The sequence below is a fragment of the Leopardus geoffroyi genome, chromosome D2, assembly GCF_018350155.1.
Source record: "Leopardus geoffroyi isolate Oge1 chromosome D2, O.geoffroyi_Oge1_pat1.0, whole genome shotgun sequence".
In the NCBI taxonomy this organism is placed as follows: domain Eukaryota; kingdom Metazoa; phylum Chordata; class Mammalia; order Carnivora; family Felidae; genus Leopardus; species Leopardus geoffroyi.
Window position 1 is genome coordinate 45,721,999 of NC_059334.1, and position 24,344 is coordinate 45,746,342.

At 37.5% G+C, this 24,344-nt stretch overlaps 1 protein-coding gene and 1 long non-coding RNA gene across 8 annotated transcripts in view; one reads left to right on the forward strand and one right to left on the reverse strand.

Moving 5' to 3' along the window:
• SHLD2 (shieldin complex subunit 2) overlaps window positions 1–24,344 on the forward strand; it is an 83,862-nt gene that overhangs the window by 46,701 nt on the left and 12,817 nt on the right. For 5 of the 7 annotated variants that reach the window (XM_045437925.1, XM_045437928.1, XM_045437931.1 and 2 more), the window contains 5 exons: window positions 1,139–2,674; window positions 6,729–6,836; window positions 12,842–13,036; window positions 13,199–13,333; window positions 19,838–20,044. In XM_045437925.1, coding sequence (XP_045293881.1) covers window positions 1,139–2,674; window positions 6,729–6,836; window positions 12,842–13,036; window positions 13,199–13,333; window positions 19,838–20,044 — 2,181 coding nt within the window. Of the gene's footprint in view, window positions 1–1,138; window positions 2,675–6,728; window positions 6,837–12,841; window positions 13,037–13,198; window positions 13,334–19,837; window positions 20,045–21,036; window positions 21,079–24,344 lie in introns of all 7 variants that reach the window. The other 2 variants (XM_045437932.1, XM_045437926.1) reach the window with 2 other exon arrangements.
• LOC123576716 lies at window positions 364–13,687 on the reverse strand. The gene is made up of 2 exons (XR_006701553.1): window positions 13,594–13,687; window positions 364–775 (listed from the first exon to the last, which is right to left on the reverse strand). It is a non-coding gene; the product is annotated as an uncharacterized LOC123576716 (long non-coding RNA).

A 24,344-nucleotide genomic window follows, 5' to 3' on the forward strand; every position in this document is an offset into this window, starting at 1 on the left:
TATTTTGAGAATGTTAGTTTATACTCACTATTTTTCCCTCCTTTTTGTTTTTGTTTTTTAATTTTATTTTAACTTTTTTATTTTAGAGAAAGAGAGTGTGTGAGTGGGGGAGAGGGGCAGAGGGAGAGAGAGAATCTCAAGAATCTCTACACTGAGTGTGGAGCCTGACACGGGCCAGTCCCACGACCCTGGGATCATGACCTGAGCTGAAATCAAGAGTTGAACCCTCAGTCACTCAACCTACTAGGCCACCCAGGCACCCCTCCATTTTGTTTTTTTAAAACCAGGCTGACAGTTCCCTTAGGCCAAGAGCCTTATCCGTCTTTTTGTCCCTGGAGCACTGTGAAAGAGTTCTCAACAAACTCCAGGACTGGATCTCTTTAATAAGTTCCTTTTGAAAGTCAGTTATGATCAAGTAAATCATGGTACAATTCTTCATTTTTACCTTAATGAATAAGATGCTTTCTTAGATGTACTTATATCAGGTGCCACAGTTAATGAAAAAAGTTTAAATTATAACGAGTTTCTTTTATCCATGTATTACAAAATGACTACTCTTAATTCTTTGTATTTCAGAGAAGATTTAAAAATACAGAAGTAATTATTATGCTAACAGATTGGAGTGAGCATAGATGACAGTCACTTCTACATCTTGAAGACAGCCTCAAGCCTCAGTTTTTTAATTTTCTCTCCCTTCCCGTTTGAACCTTCTATTTTGGTCTCAGGAACTAAGTTCACAGTTGAAGGAAGGAGGCCCCAAAGTTACTGAGATAGTCTATGGAGTGAAGAAAACAGGAAATTTAAAGGTGATTGTAGTACAATTAAGCCAATGCTTTATTTTTCCTTCTCTACTAACTTGTTATTTAAATGTAATTAAACACCATTTGATGTCAGTGTACTTAGCTTTATTTTTTTTTGTAGTCTTTTTTTAAGTATCCCTTTTAATGTATTAAAGAGTCTTCATGTGAGGATATTTTCTGGCTATTTTGATTTTCCTTTATGATTTCTTGTATATTTGTGCCTTTCGTAATTTAATGGAATACCAAAATAAACAACCTTTATTAATTATGTTTTTGATGGCATATAATAAGTTAATATATAAAAAATCTGACAAAATACTCATTTAAATTTTTTTCAGAAACTATGAGTGGAGGATCTCAAGTCCACATTTTTTGGGGTGCCCCAGGTGGTCCACTGAACATGACAATGTCACAGGAGCGAACTTCTTTAATATCTGATGATGACCCCTGGAAAAAAATTCAACTTTTATACAATCACCGTTCTTTACATCCGAGGGATGAAAAAGGCATGCACGAAACTCTTGAAGACTATCAAGTCCTAGAAGCTGTTGGCCCTCCAGATCTCCCTCGTGGTCATTTTTTAACAAAGGCAATGAATGAATCTGTTCATGTGAAAGAAGACTTTACACATTGTATTTCTGAAATGGAGACTGGAAAATCCCAGAAGAGTCACATCTTAGGGGTGAGTGATATAACTAGTTCTGATGTGCAAATACGTGAACTTAAGGGCAGAGTTCAGCATTTAACTGAAGGAGAAAAGTATCCAAAGCTTTTCAGTGACAATAAGAAAATCACAGATGAACAGCACAAAGATCAGTCAAATACATGTGGTCAAAACTTCCACAAAAATGTCTTTCAGTTAGATCATAAGCATGCCGCTGCACTGGATTTGGTCTGTGGTACAGAACACATTCATACAGGGCCGGGAGCTGTTGAAACAGAATGTGTGCCAACCGGACATTATGAGGGACAAAACCAGTGTCTAGGGTTCTTTTCCTTGAAGAGGGAAGATAAGCCAAGGTCTGAACCTGTTAGAAGGGTCTCAGACCTTAAAATATCTACTGATACTGAATTTCTTAGTATAATGACTGCCAGCCAGGTTGTTCTTCTATCTCAGAGGAAGTATAAAGGACAAAATTCTAGAAATAAAGGGCCCATAAGCGTGGAGATTGAACCAAAGGCAAGTCATGGGGAAATAAGGATAACTGAAGATAATTTGATTCAGCCTAATAATGATTTTGCAGGAGATGAAAGTGGACAAAACCAAGCACATTCCCTTGAACTCTTCAGTCCTGTTTGTCCTGAAACAAAAAGTGGTGACACTCACGTGAAGCCTGATAAAGGTCTTGAAGAAAATATAGGATCTCAGGAACTTTTCAGTTTTGAAGACAAAGTGCCCCCCAGTGATGTATGCATTGAGTCCTATTGCTCAGGAATACTGTGTTCCCAACTAAATACCTTCCACAAAAGTTCTACTAAAAGAAGTTGGACCTCTGAAGATAAATTGGGCCATTCCAAAGCTCTGTCTAAAGCCTTCCAACCATCCAAGAAAATTAAGTTGGTTTCTGATGCAAGAGATCCTACTGCAGCAGTGGGCCAGAGGCATGTGTCTAGTTTTAAGGGGATTAAAAAGACATCATTAATAAAAAATTGTGATTCTAAAGGTCGGAAGTATAATTGTTTAGTCATGGTATTATCTCCATGTCATGTGAAAGAAATAAATATAAAATCTGGGCCAAATTCTGGCTCTCAAGTGCCTTTAGCAACGATTGTGGTAACTGACCAATCAGAAATTAAGAAGAAGGTCGTTCTGTGGAGGACTGCAGCATTTTGGGCACTTACAGTGTTTCTTGGAGATATAATTTTGCTCACAGGTAAGGTCATCATGGGATGGTGGTAGCTTAAAGCTGTAGGCTTTTCTGCACTCCCACTTTTACCCCACCTTTTTACCGTTTGCCTCTGTGGGAGCCAGCGTGGTCCAGCCCCTTCCAGCATCTGCTTTGGTCTCCTAACCATTGCCCTGTATCCTGTGCTTTGCTGTATCTGGGCCTGTGCTCTAGTCTGCTTTGTTTTGAACCTCCCTTCCACTCCTCTTTTACGAAGCCTTCCCTGGTTGCACCCCTCCTTCATTTGCTCTGTTAGCAATCAGGTCATATCATCAGGCTTGCTCTTTGTTTTCTTATGGCTTTGTCTACGTGTGTCTTATTTTTAAGCTTTTTCTTTATATTAGCAGTCTTATGAAAGGACAGTGTTTCTACTCCTTACTCCCTGATAATGCTGTGCACATTGCATTCTTAGTGAGGGATCAGAGACAGATTTTCTATTGTGTTTTTAATTACTAAAATTGATTAATCACATTTGGAAATGTGGAAAGGAAGACCTTTTGATAGTAAACCAGCCCCACGTAACCACCAGTAATGTTTCGGAGAGTTACCGTCCCGTTGTTCTCCCTGTGCTCCTTAGAATGTGTATACGTACGCAGAGGATGCTTGATATTTATTGGGAACTTATTTTGTGTTTTAAACTTTGCATGTATGTCAACTCATTACAACAACTGTATGAAAAAGGTATGGATTATTATCCCCATTTTTTACTTTGAGGAAACCGAGACCCAGAAAAGTAAAGCCACCAGTTTCACACATCTAGGAAGTGGCAAAGCCGGGATTTCACCTAGACTCTGGAACCCATACTCTTACTATATACTTGTAATCATTAAGAACATTCTTTTTTTTTTTTTTTAATATAACTTATTGTCAAATTGGCTAACATACAGTGTATACAGTGTGCTCTTGGTTTTGGGGGTAGATTCTCATGATTCATCACTTACATACAACATCCAGTGCTCATCCCAACAGGTGCCCTCCCCCCTCCCCCGCCATCAACCCTCAGTTTGTCCTCTGTATTTAAGAGTCTCTTAGGGTTTGCCTCCCTCCCTCTCTGTTTGTAGCTATTTTTTCCCCCTCTTCCCTTCCCCTCCGGTCTTCTGTTAAGTTCCTCAAGTTCCACATATGAGTGAAAATATATGACATCTGTCTTTCTCTGACTGACTTATTTCACTTAGCATAATACCTTCCAAGGAACGGTTTTTACCGTGCTTCTTTTTCTGACATAAGAAATCTAACATTGTGTTACAGGTTCTTCATTAATTGAAAATAAATACACATTGTATTAGACCGGAGATACCAGTCATTTTAAGGATGAGTCCCAGACTGGGAGGAAACTGATTAAGCTCAATAACGTGTCTAAAGAAAGAATGTGGTAGAGAAGAAGAGTGGGTGAGCCTTAGAAGCTTGGAAAAAGAAAACATGAAGGCAATCATTAGTGGTTCCCACCTAATGGCTTGCTGGGGGAATGAGAGCCTTGGCTATTGTACATTAGATGCATCAGGCTGTACATCAGGTCCAGCCTCTAATAAGGAGATAAACGTGGGCTGTAACCCGTAGGCCCAGCACGGTCCCGTCCCACTGGCAATGTCATCTTATTTGTTGGCAAGGCGGTTCATCCAGCTCCCTCTGTTCTGATTCAGTGCTCACTGAGCTGCCCTTTGCTTATGATCTGGCTTCCCAGGTGTGAAACTGCCTACAAGGTGAGAATTGGCTGCCAATGTTGTTTCTGTGGCAATTAATGCCTCAGTGGAAAAAAAAAATTGTGTTCTGGTTTTTTTTTGTTTGTCTCATGAACCTGTTTAATGTGAGCTTATGTTGCAGAGCTGAAATCTATTTTGGGGATGCTGACAAAATCAGATTCCCCAGACTATAAAGAGAGAGCTGAGCCCTGGACTGGTTATTTTACCAAGGCAATTACTGTCACTGTGTGGGCCCCATAGGAGGACTTTTCCTGGCAGATGGAAACTCAGACCTGCCATCTCTGTGTTTTCCCCTAATGTCCATACGGTTGTTAGCAACTAGGTAACCTCCTGTTAAGTGACTTTACTGCTTTACTTAGCCATTTTCTCATTATAGGATATTTGGATGATTTCTATCAGCACCTTTAAAAATAATATCAGGGTTTTTTTTTTCCCCCTCTTTTACCTTATTTCCTTAGTAAAGTAATCTAGTTCATCAATTTCTGAATAAGTTTCTTTTGTTTGTGTGGACAGATGGAAACTTCATGGAAAACAGAGAAACCTATACTTTCCTAATTAGGTAGTAAAATTATATTTACATAGAAATTTGTAGGTAAAATCCTATTTTAATTAACAGCATCCAATTGTACATTATTATATCTCTATGTTGGATATCTCATACTATCTACTGATATACACCCCAAAACTGAAAATTTTCCCACAGCAGATGTATTCTAGATCACGTTCCATTCAGTAACACAGTTGACCTTTTGCTGTTAGACTTTCAGCAATAGAATGAAGAGATGCTGTAAGTAAGGATGGTCTACGGGAGACTGCTGACCAGAATTCAAAGAGGACCTTGGGCCCTATCTGTGGGAAACCACAGATTTTTAAGAACAAATTGGAGAGGCTCTAGGGCATATAAGTGAGAGGGAATCAGGACAGCCAGGAGGCAAGGGCTGGGCCATTGATTCCACTCCACCCTGTCACCAGTGATTAGCAAGTCACTAACCCAACATAGGTTTTACAACCTAGTTTTCCGAAGCCTGTCCTTGAAATTTCTTATTTGTTCCTTCCTGAAGAGTAGGCATCCTGATGGTCAGATTATGAAGAGTCTAAAATGCTGTCCTAGCTGTTTCTGACCAGGCAGAGGGGAGCTGAGTGTTTTTTAAACTAGTTAATGGATCACATTAATGTTCGTGAAAAATTACTCATTGGCCCTGGGGGACATGGATTGGAGGTGGGAAGGGGACCTACCAGGAGAGAAAGGAATGCATGATATAAAACAGTGCTGTCAAGGGCCGGAGGGAAGACTCACGGGGCAGTGTTCAGCAGGTGGGGGTTTGGAGACAGAAGGTGGGGAGGGAGAGGTAGACGTTCAGAATGACTTCACATTTTAATTTACCTGGCTAGCTCCACAGTGCCAACAAATGAGATGGGTAATGTGAGAAGAAAAGCAGGTTTGAGCAATTTTTGAATTTGGAGAGCCAATAGAATATCCAGTCAGGAATGCCCGTGAGGCAGTTGTGGATAAATGGGTAAGTGGGTTTGAAGCTGGGGAAAGGGTCTGGGTGTAAATTTGGAAGTGACTACTTGGAATGTGTGCATCCTTGTTTTTCTTCCTTATTATCTCAAAAATTGGCTACTATTAGGATATCTTTATACCTCTAGCATTTTATGCACTGTTTATATTCTTTTATGCACTGTTTATATTCTTCCAGAGATTGATATGTCTCTGTCTCTAACTTACAGTTTTGCTCTACTTGAAATTGTTTCTACCTGTTGGTATATTTCGTTCCACTTTATGATTCTTCTGTATCCATCTTAGATCATAGAGCTCTCTTTTTCCTATTGGAAAGTGTTCCTTACCTCCAAAACCTTTCACTTTTAACATCTGTAGATGAAGATTACCATGCTATTGAGGGGAAAATAATCCAAGTCCTTTAAGGATGTCGTATATTCATATGTGTTTGTGGCAGAAGGGGTAAATGCATACTAATATTATTTACTCTGTTAGACACTACTGTTTTGGAACCATTACTTTGCTTCCTGCCCCTAAATGATTTCCTTTTAATTTCTCAAAATAGACACTATAACATTTTTTTTTTTTTACATGAACAAAAGCCATTAAACCATTCTTTGTGGAGCAATGAGCTTCCATATTGATAGTGTTCGAATATACAGAAGTAATTCTGTTGTTGCTATTTTATCATTTTGTGGCTTTAGGCAGATGATTTAACCCACTTGAACTTTAGTTGCCTGGCCTGTGAGAGATGTTAATAATATTTTGCTATGATTGGCAAGTTAACCACAGTGTGAAGGAATTTATGACATGATCAGAACTTTTGTTTCCCCCTGTCTAGATGTTACTGTTCATGAAGATCATTGGGTTGGTGAGACAGTACTACAATCAACTTTTACCAGTCAGTTATTAAATCTTGGGAGTTACCCGTCTGTCCAGTCTGAAGAATGTAAGACACGTTTTAAATGTAATCATTTCTTAGTATTCAAAAGTATATATACATATTAGAAAAAAAAAGTTAAAATAGTAATTTTACGAAATGTTTTCTAAACAGGTTAGCTGGACAGTATTGGTTTATTTTCTTTAGTAAGACTGAAAATAGAATTTATAAAAATAAACTCGTACGTTGTAAATCATATTTGTTTTAAGAAATATTGGGGTTCAGTTTCCATTTTCTTACTTTTCTTAGAGTGTCCACATAGTGGTAGTTCTTAACCTTTTAGGGAGTCCTAGCTCTCTTAGAGAAGCTATGTTCCCTTTCTCCAGAAAAATAGACTTAGGTAAATAGACACAGAATTTTGCACATAACTCCAAATGGTTCCCTGGACCTCTAAAGTTCTCTATTGCCAGGCTAAAGTTCTCTGTGGGGTTGCCCAGCCTCTGGTTAGGAACCCTTGAGGTCATGAGAAAAGCCTGGGCCTCCCAGTCAGCCAGTTGTGGTTCGAATCCTTGTTCTTCAGTCCAGCACTGCAAGGAAAGACTACCTTCCTTCTCTGACATCCATTTTTCTCTTCTTTAAAATCAGCACTGAAGAGCCCAGAAGCTATCTTTTTCTCCAAGAAATAATAATAAAAAAAAAAAAAAGAAAACAAAGTAAGGGAGACAGTATAAACTGGTAGCTATAGTCTCTGGAGTCAGAGCAAGGTTTGAATCCTGGCCCTACCACTTGCACAGTCTGTGTCTTCCAGCAAGTTACTTAACCTCATTGTACCCTTGTTTCCTCATCTGTGAAATGGAAATTAAAATACATACGTAGCTTATAGGGTTGCTGTGAAGATTAAATGTGAGGTATTGAACCTGCATGTAATATATTGAACCATGAGGTATTGAACCTGCATGTAATATATAATAACAATACAGAAATATTAATGGAGAAATAGTAAGCGAAATGTATCTGATGGAATACTGAAACAGTGTCGTAGAAAGATAGCCATGAGTACATAAGAATACACTGATTTTACAAGAGATTAATTAGAATAACAAGAAAGTTGTGTGGCATGTATGGAAGGTACAGCATATTCCAACCCGTGAATAATAAGTATTCTCAAAGGAAGGCAGGGTAAGTAGAAGAGAGTAACAACAGTTAGAACAATAACAAAGGTGTTTGGAAAGGGTTAAGATTTCCCTGTTTCTGAGGGAAACTAGTCAGCAGACAATCAGCACTGACATGATCTCATAAAATAACTAAAGTTGAGTTCTTCACCTACCCGGTTTATATGTATGAAGTGTTGACGTTGTTTGAGGCACTGTGCACTGGGGGTACAGTGGTGAACAGTGTCCCCCTGGTGCCAGCCTTCGTGGCACCGATGTCCCTGTGTGGTGGGCCGATAAGGAAGAACCTACAGACATGAGGGTGATCATGAATGCTATGACGGAAACTAACAAAGGGCAGAGATGGGAATACCATAGATCTGGCTGCGAAGGGCTGCTCATGGAGCTGAATTAGGGAGTTAGGAAGTTACTGCAGTAGTCAAGGTTGAGAGATAATGGGTGGCCAGCAGAGATAATGAGAAATGGATGGATTTGAGATATAGCTTAGACCAGTTCTATAGAAGAAATAGAGAAAATTATTCAAAATTAGTTTAAAAATTATACAAAAATGTTGCCAGGCTCACATCGTTTCACAGGAGAATTCTACCAAGAGACCAGATAGTTCCAGTGCTCTGAAAATTCTTCTAGAATATTGAAGAAGGAAACTTCCTAATTCCTTTTATAAAGTAAGACACTGACACCTAAACCAAAGAAAGACATTACAAATAAGAATACAGACTAGTATTGTACACGCATACAAAGTCTAAACAAAATATTAGTAAACCAAATCTAACACTACCTTAAAGAAATAATGACCAAGTGAGATTTTTTCCAGAAATGGAAAGATGTGTTTCAATATTAGAAGATCTATGACTATCATATACCATATTAATGGAAAGAAAAATTGTATGATTATCTCCATAAATATTGACAAAATTGAGCACCCCTTTATCATAAGAAGCTCTCCAGGAAATGGAGTTGAGGGATACTTTCTCCTTCAGGATCAATAAATATAATATATCAATACAGTGGTAACAGTTACAATACAGTTGATACTGTGTCACTAAAACAGATGTATTTAGTCCTAATGCCAGTATCTTATTTAATGGAGAAACACTAGAGGCATTTCCACTAAAATCTGGAACAAGGTAAGGATGTACACTATTTCTGCTGCTCGTTCGCTCGTTATCATGATACTGGAGTTATCAACCAATACAAGTAGACAAGCAGAGGTATCTGGATGGGTGAAGAAGAGTAAAAACTATACGTGCAAATGCTTTTGATAACATATCAGAAACACTCCAGGGAACCAAAGAATCAATTCAAACGATAAAGGAATTCAGTGGTGCAGCAGGATACTAAAATTAATGTTGAAACCGCCACTAGCCTTCCATACACAAACACTGAACAGAGGACATGATGGTAGGGCAAAAGTCATTGGTGAAAGCAATAAAGAAGATACTTCGGAATACATTTAACAAGAAATTTTCAAAGCCTATATAAGGAAAAAATTTAAACACTCCAGAAAGAAAGAAAGACAAGAAGAAATGGAAGCACAACATTCCCTGTTCCTGAATAAGGTGACTCAACATTATAATGGTATCCGGTCTCCATAAGTGAATTTATAAATTCAGGGCTGTCTCAATAACAATATTGGGAAGCCATGCTATGGCATACACAACTTAATACTAACCTTCGTATGGAAAAACAAACATGCAGGAATATCCAGGAAAACATTCAGAAAGAAAAAGCATAAGGGACCATGCTTACGAGACAGGCATTAAACAGTAAAGCCTCTATAATTAAAACAGTGTGATACTGGTACATAAATAGACAAATGGACCCGTGGAATAGAACAGGAAGATCAGAATTAGACCTGTATACATATAATTTAGTATATGACAAAGATGTTATCTGAGATCACTGAGGTAAAGGTAAACTTTTTAATAAATGGTGGTGAGGCAACTGGGTAGCCATTTCGAAAAAAGACAAAATTAGAACAGTATCTCACACAAAATAGAAGAATAAACTCCAAATGGATTAAAAATCTAAATATAAAAAATATAACCATTCAGTTACTAGAAGGAAACATGGATGAATTTCTCTATCATCTTGATGTAGGGAACACTTTCTTATTATTTCTCAGAATTCGGAAGCAGTTAAAGAAAAAAAAGACAGATAAATTTGACTGTAGAAAAATAAAATTTTGCATACCCAGAAGCACCATTAACAAAGCCAAAGGACAATCGGCAGACTTGGAGAGAATATTTGCAACATACACCTAGACGAAAGGCTAATATTCCTAGTATAGGGAGAACTCTTACAAATTGAGTGATAGGAAAATGGGAAAAAGACATGAGTCATTCAAATTAAAACTACACAGAAATTTTATTTCTTACTATCAGATTGGCAAAAATTTAAAAATATGATAACACATGCTGTTGATGAGGCTGTGGGAAAACAGGCCCTCTGACACATTGCTGGAGGCAATGAGAATTGCTGCAGTTTCTGGAGAGATATTTGGTGATACAAAATTACAAAGTACGTATGTACTCAGCTTTCAACCCAGCAAGCCTACTTGTAGGAATCTGTCCTAAAGATACGATTATAACAACATGAGGCAGTATTTGTAATTGCAAGAGGGAAAAATTGGAATGCCTGTACATAGCAGAATGGTTGATTAAATTGTGTTACATTTCCACAGTGGAATACTATGTAGAACTAAATTATTTTTATTATTATATTTTATTTAAAAATTAAAATTTTTTAAAAAAATATTTATTTATTTTTGAGAGAGAGAGAGAGAGTGAGCATGAACGGGGGAGGGGCAGAGAAAGAGGGAGACACAGAATCTGAAGCAGCCTCCAGGCTCTGAGCTGTCAGCACAGAGCCTGACAAGGGGCTTGGACCCATGAACTGTGAGATCATGACCTGAACCGAAGTCAGGTATTTAACTGACTGAACCATCCAGGTGCCCCTTAAAAAAAAATTCTTTTTAACGTTTATTCAGTTTTGAGATAGAGACAGAGCATGAGTGGGGAGGGGCAGAGAGGGAGACAGAATCATTCTCTGAGCTGTCAGCACAGAGCCCGATTTGGGGCTTGAACCCATGAACCGTGAAATCATGAGCTGAGCTGAAGTAGGATGCTTAACTGACTGAGCCACCCAGGTGCCCCATTATTTTTTCTTTTCTTTTTTCTTTTCTTTTTTCTTTTCTTTTCTTTTCTTTTCTTTTCTTTCTTTTCATTTCATTTCATTTTTTAAAATTTTATTTTTGAGTAGACTTCACACCCAACATGGGGTTTGAACTCACGACCTTGAGGTTTAGAGTTGAATGTTCTACTGACTGAGTCAGCCAGGTGCCCTGAATTATACACTTTAAAAAGGTGAATTTTATGCACGTGAATTATATCTCAACAAGGCTGTTATAAAAATACTATTCTGATAAAGATAATTTTATGCATGTGAGTTATATCTCAATAAGGCTATTATACAAATATTATTCTGATAATGGATTTATACTTCATCAGACTGCCAGAGGCATCTATAATACATAAAGGGATACAGACCCCTTTCTCTTTACCTGGAGATATACCCCCTCCTCCAATTATTACCTAGAAAACTCTAGGACATTTTTCCAAAACCCAGCTCAAATATTTCTTCAATAAAGCCTCTTTCCACTTGCCTGGGCAGTTGATTTTGTATGTTGTTAGAATGCTTCCATGTATCTCTTATACTCTAAGCCCTGTGTTTGTTATTGACTGTCTCTAGGTTGATAATTCTTCTGTGCAGGTATAATGGTAGGTATACAGACAAGGTATATCTTTGTATCCCTAGAACCTGGCATGATGCCTGGCACACAGTGGATGGTCTTCTGATGAGTGAATGAATAATGAGGCTTTCGTGTGGCATAAGAAATACATTAGGAGGAGGGTGTTAAAGGGAGAAGGAAAGAAGAATTACTTTTTTTTTTTTCTACTGAAATCGGCAAATAGACCCAACCTTCTAAAAAAGTACGTAAGTGCCTTTTGCTAAGATTGTATTTTGATCAACAATCCACCATATATTCAAATACACCTCCCTTTCCTTCAAGGAAATTAAATTTTAATCAGCAAACTTATCAATGTGTGCATTTTATTATATGTAAATGTATCTCAAAAAATGAGAAACGTTGAGACAAATAATTTAAACATAGGAGAAAAACATGTAAATGGCATAATGACCAAAGAACTGAATAACTGTTCTAATAATCAAGGGAATATGCCAGTGTAGCACACGCTCACATGCCACGCGGGAGCTGGAGATAAAAACCCTCTAAGTTCAGGGGAAGAAATCACTGAGAGCCTCTCCATAGTGTATTCGGTGTGGTATTTGGATAGGTTGAGAGGATGGCAGCATTGTAGCCAGGGACAATCGTAAGGACAGAGGCATAGAAGTGGGGAAAAGGAAGATGTGTTCAGGGAGGGTCAGGTAGGTGACCCTTAAGAGCATTTCACGTGAGAAATGTGAGAGCCTTGAGGAAGAATAGCAGTGGTTGGGATGGTCGTGGAAGGTGTGAGCCAATCAGACTGCAGGGATTAGGGGACCGATTGGGTGTAAGAGGGTAATGGAGGAGTAAAAAAAAAAAAAAAAGAAAAGAAATACTGGTCTTAGTTAATTGGTAGAAAAATGGAACCGAGAAGGGAACAGGGCAAGTTATTTCTGGAGATAGTAAATAATTCTAATTCCGTTGGTTAAAAATAATCAGGCTTATGTTTTGCATCTAAACATTTAAGAATAAGTTACATATTTGTAGAAATGAAAGCGTGTTTTTTACACTTAATCACACTTTACAAGATAAAATGCATTTCTAAGAAAATACTGTGTTTTCAAGAAAATATAATTTTGCCATCTTTTCTGCATGCGTGTGTTTTTCTTTCTTAGATTCCAAGATAGTCAGTGATGCTGTACTTCAAGACTTACTGGCATACGTGTCTTCAAAACATTCCTATCTCCGAGATCTTCCTCAGAGGCAGCCTCAGAGAGTGAGCAGTATAGAATTTGTAGAATTGGAGGAGCTGCAGCCGGACATGTTAGTCCACGCGGTGCTGAGGGTTGTTGATATCACTATACTGACAGGTAAACACTGGGGGCTCCTTCTCAATTTTAGGTTATAAAATAATTAAGATACAAGACTTTCTTAGGATATCATTTGGGTATCACGGTTGTATTTATCATGAGACATTAGAGTATGGCGTCCCCTGTGAGAGAGTAATGCCAACTAAAATATTTCTTTTCCAGAGGCATTATACAGTTATAGAGGACAGAAGCAAAGGAAAGTTATGTTAACAGTGGAACAGGTCCAAGGTCAACATTATGTGCTTGTATTATGGGGTCCTGGAGCAGCCTGGTACCCTCAACTTCAAAGGAAAAAAGGTAAATACACCAAAAAAACATTTAATTTATTTATAGTTAGGTAAATGATTAATGCTTATGAGCTTCAGATGAGGAACTTCTTAAGAGATTAAGAAGGTCTGTGTTCGAAATAGTAGGCGGTCATAATTGACTATTCTTCTTGAGATTTCTTCTGTTATAATTTTATACCTCCTGTAAGCAGTTTAGTGATCTGAAAAGTCCTCTATAATTAACGGTGGTAGAATAAAAGCTTCTACTTATTCCCAGGTATACTACTTTACCTTTTTAGCGAAGGTCTTATCTCCTTCAGGAAATGTTCTTTAAAATTGAATTCTGGAGAAGCTTCTACAGTTTTTATTCAGCCAAAGTACCCTGATAAATAAACTTCTCCCTGGTTATAAGGCAGATGTTAGGGGAGCTGCATTAACCCTTTCAAGTCTCAATGTTACTGTTTAATAAATGAGTGCATTCCAGGCTTTTATACCAGTTGTTCTAAAAGTGCGGACTATTAGCCATCCATAGAATGTTCGTGTTTAAAATATGACCCACGATTCCGTTTTCTTTAAAGCAGGACTTAATAATAATTTATGATGTATTTAATTAAATGGAATTGATGTTTCAAGAAAATGATGTATCTTCATTTTGATATTGTGAGATTCTTTAGTTGTAACAGTCAGAGATAGTTTAATTAGTGGCTTACCAGTCATTTTATCCTGCTAAATTAATCTACAGATTGATTAGGTGTGTGACTTTTTTTTTTTTTACCCCAAAGAGTTAATGCCTCTTCCCAAACTTCTACCTACAAAATAATTATCTAAGGATACGATCTGTCACATTCTCTCTTTTAATCATTAATAACCCATAACCAAGATTTGAGATAAGTCTGACTTTTGACTTTCATGTTAGGATCAAACAGCAACAAATATTTGTTCAGTTGAGAAATCCGACAAACACGTGTCAGTGGTAGACCAGCCATCATTATTGACCATTATGTCAGAGCTGGGAACATGAGTCTAGTGCATGTGGGACAAAATGTAGGTCAAAGGTGTTATTCCATTGATAATGGAGCTGTAGCCAAGCACACTGCTCTGTGCTTAATGTGGATATTCTTTGAAAAGTAGTAGTTCTTTGGTTAATAGAAGAGACATTCCAGTTGTCTCTAGATAATTCTATGGTATTTAGGTTAATATTGAAAATTTGTGAGTCCAGGAATTAAGATACAGTTGTTCTTTGTTCATTCATTCATTTAGCATACTTTATTCATTACCATCACTTTTAAGTTATGATATCCACCTCAATACCTCAAGATTATTCTTTTTAAAATATGATAATACCAATTTTGAAGGATCATCTAAGTAAGTGATTCTCCCTTCAGAAATTGTTAGCATTTTATGTATTCATTTAGGACTTCTTGAGGCATTGTGTATATTAACCTCCACACTGGGCACTGGTTTTACTTGTTCCTGAGAATAACAAACTCACATGTAGGTGATATAATCAGAAATGACCGTCAGGTAGTTGTTACTGAATACTGGAGATCACAGAGGTGATGTTTTGGGGGAAGAATAATAAGAAATCCCAAATTCACATTCTTTTGAAATATGCATGGGAATTTAGGATGCCTCATATGTAGCAAGTGTTGATCACAGTCTAGGTCCTAATGAGTGTGGACTTCTTAGGGATAAGTGGGTACATAAAATAAGCTATTCAGAAGTGAATGCCATTCTAATGCAATATTCACCTGAAAGTATTTAATAGAAATCTAATACTTTAAAAATGTAACAAATTATAGTAAAATCACTCTTGTGATATTACTAAATAGGCAGAGTAATGCAAATGATCCCAACATTTGTGATTATACTTCATGCAAAATCATAGTTAGGTCTGCATGGAAGTTTGAAATCTATTCACATCCTTAATTCATGATTCAATATAAAAATGTATTACAAATTGTCTCAATACCAGTCTCCCTCAGACTAACTAGTCCAACCTGCACATGACTCCTCTCTGTTACTTGAACTTGCTGATCTTTTTCCTGGCTTGGATCCTGAATTTACATGTTTCCTTTGTCCAGAGTGCTTTCCCCTGAAGCTCCCTGCGTGGATGGCTCCTTCATTTCTCAACCCCAATTTCATATTCTCAGAGGGGCCTCACACACATATGCATAACCACTGTCTATCAGATCAACTCTTTGAAGGCCATTTGTGCCACTGAACACAATCAGGATTATCCAGCTTATTTGCTTGCTTGAAAACTGATTTTCTCCATAGATTAAAATTTCTATGAATACAAGCATCCTGCCATGCTTGTTCACCACTGTATGCTCATTACACAGCACTGTGCCTGCCCTCATAGATGTTTTCTTCTTTTTTTAATGTTTATTTATTTTTGAGAGAGAGAGAGAGAGAGAGAGAGAGAGAGACAAAGTGTGAGCGGGGAGGGGCAGAGAGAGAGGGAGACACAGAATCCGAAGCAGGCTCCAGGCTCTGAGCTGTCAGCACAGAGCCCAGACGTGGGGCCGAACCTACAAACCGCCAGATCATGACCTGAGCTGAAGTCAGATGTTTAACCGACTGAGCCACCCTCGTGCCCCTGTTTTCTTTATGAATAAATGAATTAAGAATAAAATACAGATTAAGCAACCAGTCAAAATTCCCAGTCTTTAAGAAGAGACTCAAGTTTGAGGAGGAAGTAACTTCATTTCAAATGATAAGAAAAAAAAACCCCACACATTTGAAAATGTCTGTGCACAGAGGTTTTGCCATCCATGGAATGTATTAAGAAATTACATTTAAACTTGGGCACAGAGGGCTTGTAGTTAGAACTGGACCTCTTCTCTGGGTAATTTCAACAATTCAGGGGGATGTATCTGACGTATACAGGAATGAATGTCTCAGGGTGCAGAGAGCAAGAGCGCTGATGGGTTCAGGGGTTCTTGGGACTGGGAGCTGAAAAGCTTTGTGGGTACCAGGCAGCTTCTCTGTCTGTCTGCTTTATTCACTCCTTGCAGACTTCCTCTGCTTTTCAACCATAGGGAAGGCAGCAGGAGATGGTTACTCTGTAGCTCCTGCTCTTACTTTTCCTTTTAACCTAGACCAGTGCCATTTCCAAATTCCTAGCACAGAAAATCTGATTGCCTGGATTGAATTCTATTCAATCAACTGTGGCCTCAGGGACAGGGTGGGGAAGTACAATAGGAATGCCTGAGCTTATTTCAGAGGGTGAAGGAGCAGTTGAGAAGGTCATTTGTGGTCTGGGTGGACACAGAAAGGTATTCACTACCAAAGATATGTATGTTCATTAGCCTGGAGAGATGGAAATGATGTTAATATTTAGTTTAAACAGTACATGATAAAATTGAAAATGAAATATATATGTATATAAAGCATATGCCGTATTGGTGCAGTAATGGCAATTAAAAACATGGAAAAAGGAAAAAAATAAGTACATTATATAGTTTCATGTACAGTAGGATCCCATTTTAATAAAGCAGGTATGTAAGTATGCGTATACATTAAAAGAATTGGAAATACTAAATACTAAAGAATTGGAGATACTAAAATGCTATGTGTGTTTTTTTTCTTTATGCCTCTAGTTTGAATTATATGGATGTGTGAATCCACATTTATTTTTTAAACCTTTAGTAAAAACTTCAAACTTAATATATACAAAATAATAAAATGAGCTACAGTACCCAGATAATTATCTACTATATTAAAACATTGGCCAATCTTATTTTATCTATTACTGCTCTTTTATTGTATAAATATTTTATAGTAAATATATTTTATTTATAATTAAGAAATAAAGGAGACTTTTTCCTTTTGGAAAAAGAGCAGGTAATGTTTGAAATATCGAGCTAACAATTTGAGAAAAAGGAGAATTAAGTTTATACTTCATATTTGTGCCAAAATAAATTCCAGATGCATTAAAGTTTCAAATATCTTTTAAAAAAAGAAACCGTGAGTAGTAGAAGAAAATATAAGCAAACTTATTTGGTATCTAAAGATTAGAAGGTTAGGGGCGCCTGGGTGGCTCAGTTGGTTAAGCGGCTGACTTCGGCTCAGGTCATGATTTCGCGGTCCGTGAGTTCGAGCCCCGCGTCGGGCTCTGTGCTGACAGCTCAGAGCCTGGAGTCTGCTTCGGATTCTGTGTCTCCCTCTCTTTGCCCCTCCCATACTCATGCTCTGTCTCTCTCTCTCTCTCAAAAATAAATAACACTATGGGGCGCCTGGATGGCTCGGGCGGTTAAGCGTCCGACTTCGGCTCAGGTCATGATCTCACGGTCCGTGAGTTTGAGCCCCGCGTTGGGCTCTGTGCTGACAGCTCAGAGCTTGGAGCCTGTTTTAGATTCTGTGTCTCCCTCTCATTGACCCTCCCCCGTTCATGCTCTGTCTCTCTCTGTCTCAAAAATAAATAAACGTTAAAAAAAAAAAAAAAGATTAGAAGGTTAAAAAAATGCAGCAACAAGAACCGTACATAAAAACACCATATACCAAATTAAAAAGAAAGTGAAAAACCAGAAAAAAATATTGCATTTTGTCAGAAAATAATGCAATAAGCAAAAGACAAATATCTGTAAGGATAAATGGGCAAGAGATATGAACAGAAAGTCCCCCAAAGAAGAAATAAAAACGGCCAATGAATATATGAAAAAAATTTACTTACTAGTGATTGAAGGCACACAAATAAGATAATGACAGCCCGTGATTTTTCTCCTGAGAAATGGCTAGAGAATATGTGGAGGAACAGCTACTCTCATAAACTATTGGAAATGTAAATTGGCAAAACCTTTCTTGAGGACAACTGATAATGTGTTTGAAAATCTCAGAATTTGGAATACGTTTCGCCTAATGATTATACTTCTAGGAATTTCTCATGGCTATAGAGATGTAGCTAAAAATATATTTATCACAGTATTGTTATAATAGTAAAAAATTGAAAAAACAACCAACATGCTTTAAATAGGGAATTGCTATAATAATTTTTAAGATTTTGGAATATCTGTGCCAAAGTATTGACATATTATGTAGTATTTTAAAATAGTATAAAATAATGGGATGCCTGGGTGGCTCAGTCATTTGGGCATCTGACTTCAGCTTAGGTCATGATCTCATGGTTCATGGGTTTGAGCCCTGCATTGGGCTCTGTGCTGACAACTCGGATCCTGGAGCCTGCTTTGGATTCTGTGTCTCCTTCTGTCTCTGTCCCTCCCCTGCTTGCTCTCTCTCTGTTTCTCTCTCTCTCTCAAAAGTAAATAAACATTAAAAAAATTAATATCGAATAATACTTAAGGACATACAAAATATATTTAACATATTAAGTAAAAATCACATTGAAAACAACTGGATGTCCACAGAAGTGTTAACTGTGTTGATTTGGGGATGTTGAGATTCCAGGTGTTATTTATTTGCTTATTTAGCTTCTCTGATTTCTAAGCATGTATTTTATGATAAGACAAGCAAACCATTTTAAAAATAGCAATTGTTTTTAAGCAATAACTTGGAATATATATGCTTTAGCTCTTCCTAACGATGCTCTGTCTGTACAGATTTACCGTTTTTAAGACTGTCCATTTTTCCAAAAGAAACTAAGGAAAAAAACTAAGGCAGTGTTGGGGAGGGGTGTGAATTACATTTATTGCCTGAAAGAAACTAAAAATACTGTTTTATAAAAATAGCTGTTATTATTAGAAAACTTAGTGCTAAGGGGCGCCTGGGTGGCGCAGTCAGTTAAGCTTCCGACTTCAGCCAGGTCACGATCTCGCGGTCCGTGAGTTCGAGCCCCGCGTCGGGCTCTGGGCTGATGGCTCAGAGCCTGGAGCCTGTTTCCGATTCTGTGTCTCCCTCTCTCTCTGCCCCTCCCCCGTTCATGCTCTGTCTCTCTCTGTCCCAAAAATAAATAAACGTTGAAAAAAATTAAAAAAAAAAAAAAAAGAAAACTTAGTGCTAAGAAATCTTTTTGTTTTATTATAAAGTTGAATTTATTAATATAGAATGTGATTATTTGGGAAGGAGCTCTGTGCTACTGTGGTTTTAAGTATTCAAATTATTACTGATGGAGCTAAAAATACATGCAATTGTCTCTCAATGCTTTTTTTTTTTTTTTTTTTTTGGTCCTGGAAAAATTAGCTAAATAAGAAAACAAAGGTGCTGGAAAATCAATGAGAGGTATTACTTATGGCAGACATGTGTCCATTTCTATGCCTTACTATTTTTAAAAATCTTTGCCTGTAGATACCAAAACAGGAAATAGCTACTCTGAAAAGCAGTTGGTTATGATAAATTATGACTGTTTAAGAGATCAGGAAATCTTTAGAAAACATTTTTATTAAAATTATCTCCAGCATCTTTATCCTATTGCCTTAAAACAGCGTTCACATTTTGTCTCTTTACACCCAAATTCCTTAGTGCGATAAATGTTGCATTTAACTGATTTAATCAGATTGATCTATTTAATTTGATTCTGAGCCTAGATTATTTCTTTTTTGGTGACTTTTTGTTTTTGTTTGTTTGTTTGTTTAAGATTATATTTGGGAATTTAAATATCTTTTTGTTCAGCGCAATTACATCCTAGAAAGCTTAGAATTGCATACAACATCTTGGTCATCCTGTGAGTGCCTGTTTGATGATGATATAAGGGCGGTTAAATTTAAAGCAAAATTCCAAAAAAGCATGCCCTCCTTTGTGAAGATGTCAGATTTGGCAACACACTTAGAGGATAAGCGTTCAGGTAAGATCTCTATATATGTAAGACACTGCTAGTTTAAGCTGCCATTTGTGGGGAAAAATGTACAATTGAACATAAAAGTGAAACACAGATCATCATAAATAGCCGAACCAGATATTTGCATCTTCTGAGCTTTCTGCCTACCAATCCTTTGAGGTTAAGTTGTAATTATTAGAGAATTACTTAAAAATATTTTTTGCATATTTATACAAGCCATTCATCATTTAATAAACCGGAAATAGAAAAATGACCCTAACCAGAGTGACTGTTGAGATAAGCATTTTATCAAGTTACTAAGCTGCCACCTGTACATACATGGTTGTTAAAATTTAGCATTGATATAGAATCCACGCAATTTGCTTACTGCTTAGTAAAATATAATGTACTTTCTGAACTCACGTATTTGTATGTGTGTGTGCATATATGGGTATAAAATTAATCCTCAGAAACACTACATGAAAGAATGGCTTTGGAAACGGATTTTATTCACGTACACGCTTTCCATGAAGTTAATACCATTAAAGTAATTAGAGTGCAGTAGTAAAAGGAATGTGCTTTAGGTTCAATATGTTATACACTTCAGAATAAAGAGAGTCAAATAGTGAAAATAACTAGATAAAGTGATACAAGTTAAGTGGAAAATACTTCTCATAAATTGCATTGGCTTCCTAAGTACAGAGATGATGCTAAAAGTATGCTAACTCCTAGTTAAAGGTATAACAAATTAGACGGCATTCAAGGCTATATTTAAGGTTGCTAAATGCCGATAATCAATCAGTAAATGTCAGTGATCATCAATCTTGGAAACTAATAGAATGTTTTCTAGTGGTTATTGTAGCAATTGTTTTTAGAGGGGAAATGAGGGTTGAAAAAAATGGAATGTATCTGTAGGTTTATTGTTACATAATTTAAATTTTCTAATGAAGAAGAAAATATTTGGTCAAATTTTTTTTCTCAGAATTTATATAAGATTACCATTTTTGGTGCTTTTGTAGGTTAAGTTTTTAAGAATATTTCAGGAACTTTGGATCTTGATAGTAAGTTTTAATTTTATTCTCCCGTTTGCATGAGTAATTTTCTGAATTCTTATAGATGGTTTTAGATTTTATTAAATGCTAGGTGTGGTTTAAGTGAAATAAGATTATTTTTACAATTCTAATAAAAAAGAATCTGTTCCAAAATGAAATGGGTTGAAGCTCCTAAGAGATCACATGCTAAGATTTTCAAGTTTATTTCTGGGACTTTTTGCTGGCACGCTATACCCCCTTTTGGTACATCCACAGAAACGTGTAAGTTGTATCATAGGCAGAGCAGAGGATCTATCAGAGTGCTTTTCAAATACGGCTCAGAGTGTCAGATTTAAAAAGGTTTTTAACTGAGTTTTTAGGGCATAATTTTCATACAGTAAACTGCCCTTATTTGAAGTATACACATTCACACTGGTGAGTTTTGACACGAACCCCATGAAACCATCACCACAGTCATTAAACCATCACCAGTCTGCCCCTTTGTAATCTCTCCCTTCCATGCATGCCTGCCCCCTGATCCTTCTAGGCAATCAATCTGCCTTCTATCACCAGAGATTAGTTTGACTTTTCTATGATTTTTTATACATGGAATCATATATTATGTACACTGTTTTGTTTGGCATCTTTAAGCAAATTCTTTTGAGATGTATCTCTGCTTTTGTGCATATCACTAATTCATTCCTTTTTATTCTGTTGTATGAATGCACTGCGATTTGTCTGTTCATCTGCTGATGGACATCTGGGTTGTTTCCAGTTCTTGGATATTATAAGTAAAGCTTCTATAAACATTCATGTATAAAGTGTTAGATGGACATAGTCCTTTCTTTTTTGGTGGGTAGGTACCTAGGAGTTGAATAAATAGCTGTATTGTATGGTAGATGTGTGTTTAATTTTTTAAGAAACCGTCAAACTGTTTTCCAAAGTAGTTGTAGCATTTTACATTTCCACCAAGCAGTGTGTGGGAGTTCTGTTTTTCCCACATCCACGTCAATGCTTGGTATGAGCATTCTTTTTAATTTAGGTAATGATAGGTGGTTGTGGTTTTAATTTGCATTTCCCTATTGGCTAATGATATTGAGCATCTTTTCATGTACTTCATTGCCATCCATATGTCTTCTTTGATGAAGTGTCAACTGAAATCTTGTGCCCATTTAAAAAACAAGGGCTGATTATTTTCTTATTATTGAATTTTGAGAGTTCTTTATATTCTGAATAAAAATTATTTATTAGATATATGCTTTGCAAAGATGTTCTCCTAGTCTATCACTTATCTTCTCACTTGTTCTTTTAACCAGGTCTTTTGAAGGCCCTAAGTTTTGAATCTTGATGAACTCCAATGTATCCATTAAAAAAAAAAAATTATTATTTTGAGAGAGAGACAGGATGCGCGTGAGCAGAGGAGGGGCAGAGAGAGAGAGGGAGAGAGAGAAGACCAAGCAGGCTCTGTGCTGGTGCTGTCAATGCAGAGCCTGACACAAGGGCTCCATCTCACAAACTGAACTGTGAGATCATAACCTGAGCCTAACTCAAGAGTCAGCCGCTTAATCAACTGAGCCACCCGGGTGCCCCCGGAACACTCTTTATTTGCGTTTAGTGGTTTGGTATAAAGGATACAACTCAGGAACAGCCAAATGGAAGAGATGCACAGGGCAAAGTATGGATGAAGGGGCACAGAGCCTCCACCCTTTTCAGGTTCTCCCAGTACCTCAACATGTTCATTAACCCAGAAGCTCCTTGAACCCTTTTGTTTAAGGGTTTTTATCAAGGTTTCCTTGTGTAGGCATGATTGATTAAACCACTGGCTGTTTGTGATTCATTCAATCTCCAACCTCTTTCCACTCCCCAGAGTTTGGGGGGGTGGAGCTGAAAGTTCCAACTCTCTAACCATGCCTTGGTCTTTCTGGTCATCAGCCCCCTTCCCCACCAAGACCTGAAGCTGCCCATGGGCCCCCAGCCACCCGTCATCATCTTATTAGCATACGGAAGTCACTCTTATCACTTGGAGATCCAAGCATTTTTTAGAGCTCTGTGCCAGGAACTAGGGACAAAGATTAAATATTTATTTTTTATTATATCATAAGATGGGAGCATAAATCCAGTCCCTTTTTCTACGTTGGCAAATGCCAGATTAAAATTTTCTGACTTGTGTAGTGTTAATTCACATATGTATGCATATATGTTCTCCAAGATATGACCATTATAAGTCTAAGGAGAATGCAAGTGGAAAACAAAAACAGTAACACTTCTCAAAAAACCCAACTTTTAGGGGCGCCTGGGTGGCGCAGTCGGTTAAGCGTCCGACTTCAGCCAGGTCACGATCTCGCGGTCCGTGAGTTCGAGCCCCGCGTCGGGCTCTGGGCTGATGGCTCAGAGCCTGGAGCCTGTTTCCGATTCTGTGTCTCCCTCTCTCTCTGCCCCTCCCCCGTTCATGCTGTGTCTCTCTCTGTCCCAAAAATAAATAAACGTTGAAAAAAAAAATTAAAAAAAAAAAAAAAAAACAAAAAAAACCCAACTTTTAATGGAATACAGAGATTTATTCTTAGAGAAGAACTCCATATGCCTAGTTCTACATTGCAACATTTATTAATACTAACAGTTAATTAATTTTTTTTTAATTTTTAATGTTTATTTTTGAGAGAGACACAGTGTGAGCAGGCGAGGGGCAGAGAGAGAGGGAGAGACAGAATTCAAAGCAGGCTCCCAGGCTCTGAGCTGTCAGCACAGAGCCCAATGCAGGGCTCAAACTCATGAACCGAGAGATCATGACCTGAGCTGAAGTCGGATGCGTAACTGACTGAGCCACCCAGGCACCCCAATACTAACAGTTAATTTAAATTAATATTCCTGGGGGCGCCTGGCTGCCTCAGTCAGTAGAGCATGCAACCCTTGATCTTGGGGTCATGAGTTCGAGCACCATGTTGGGTGTAGAGATTACTTAAAAGTAAAACCTTAAAAAGTTAACATTCCCGGAAGATGAACACAGATGATAGAATATGCAAATTTTTATACTGCTTCATATTTATGCACCCCTCCTCTGCCCTCCAAGAGCACTATAGGCTTATGCAGCTGGTTGCTGCAAGAAAGTATGCCACAGGTAGAATAGGGGCTACGTTTAACTTGGTGTCATGGAGAAGTCAGCTCTATTATCTACTCTTACACAGAGCAGCTCCCTGCTGGAATTGAAGACATAGAAATAGATTTTAAAATAAAAATGACTATCATAAACACTAACAAAATAGGTGCTCACAGCTCTGGAGATTTGGTTTGGGGGCTGA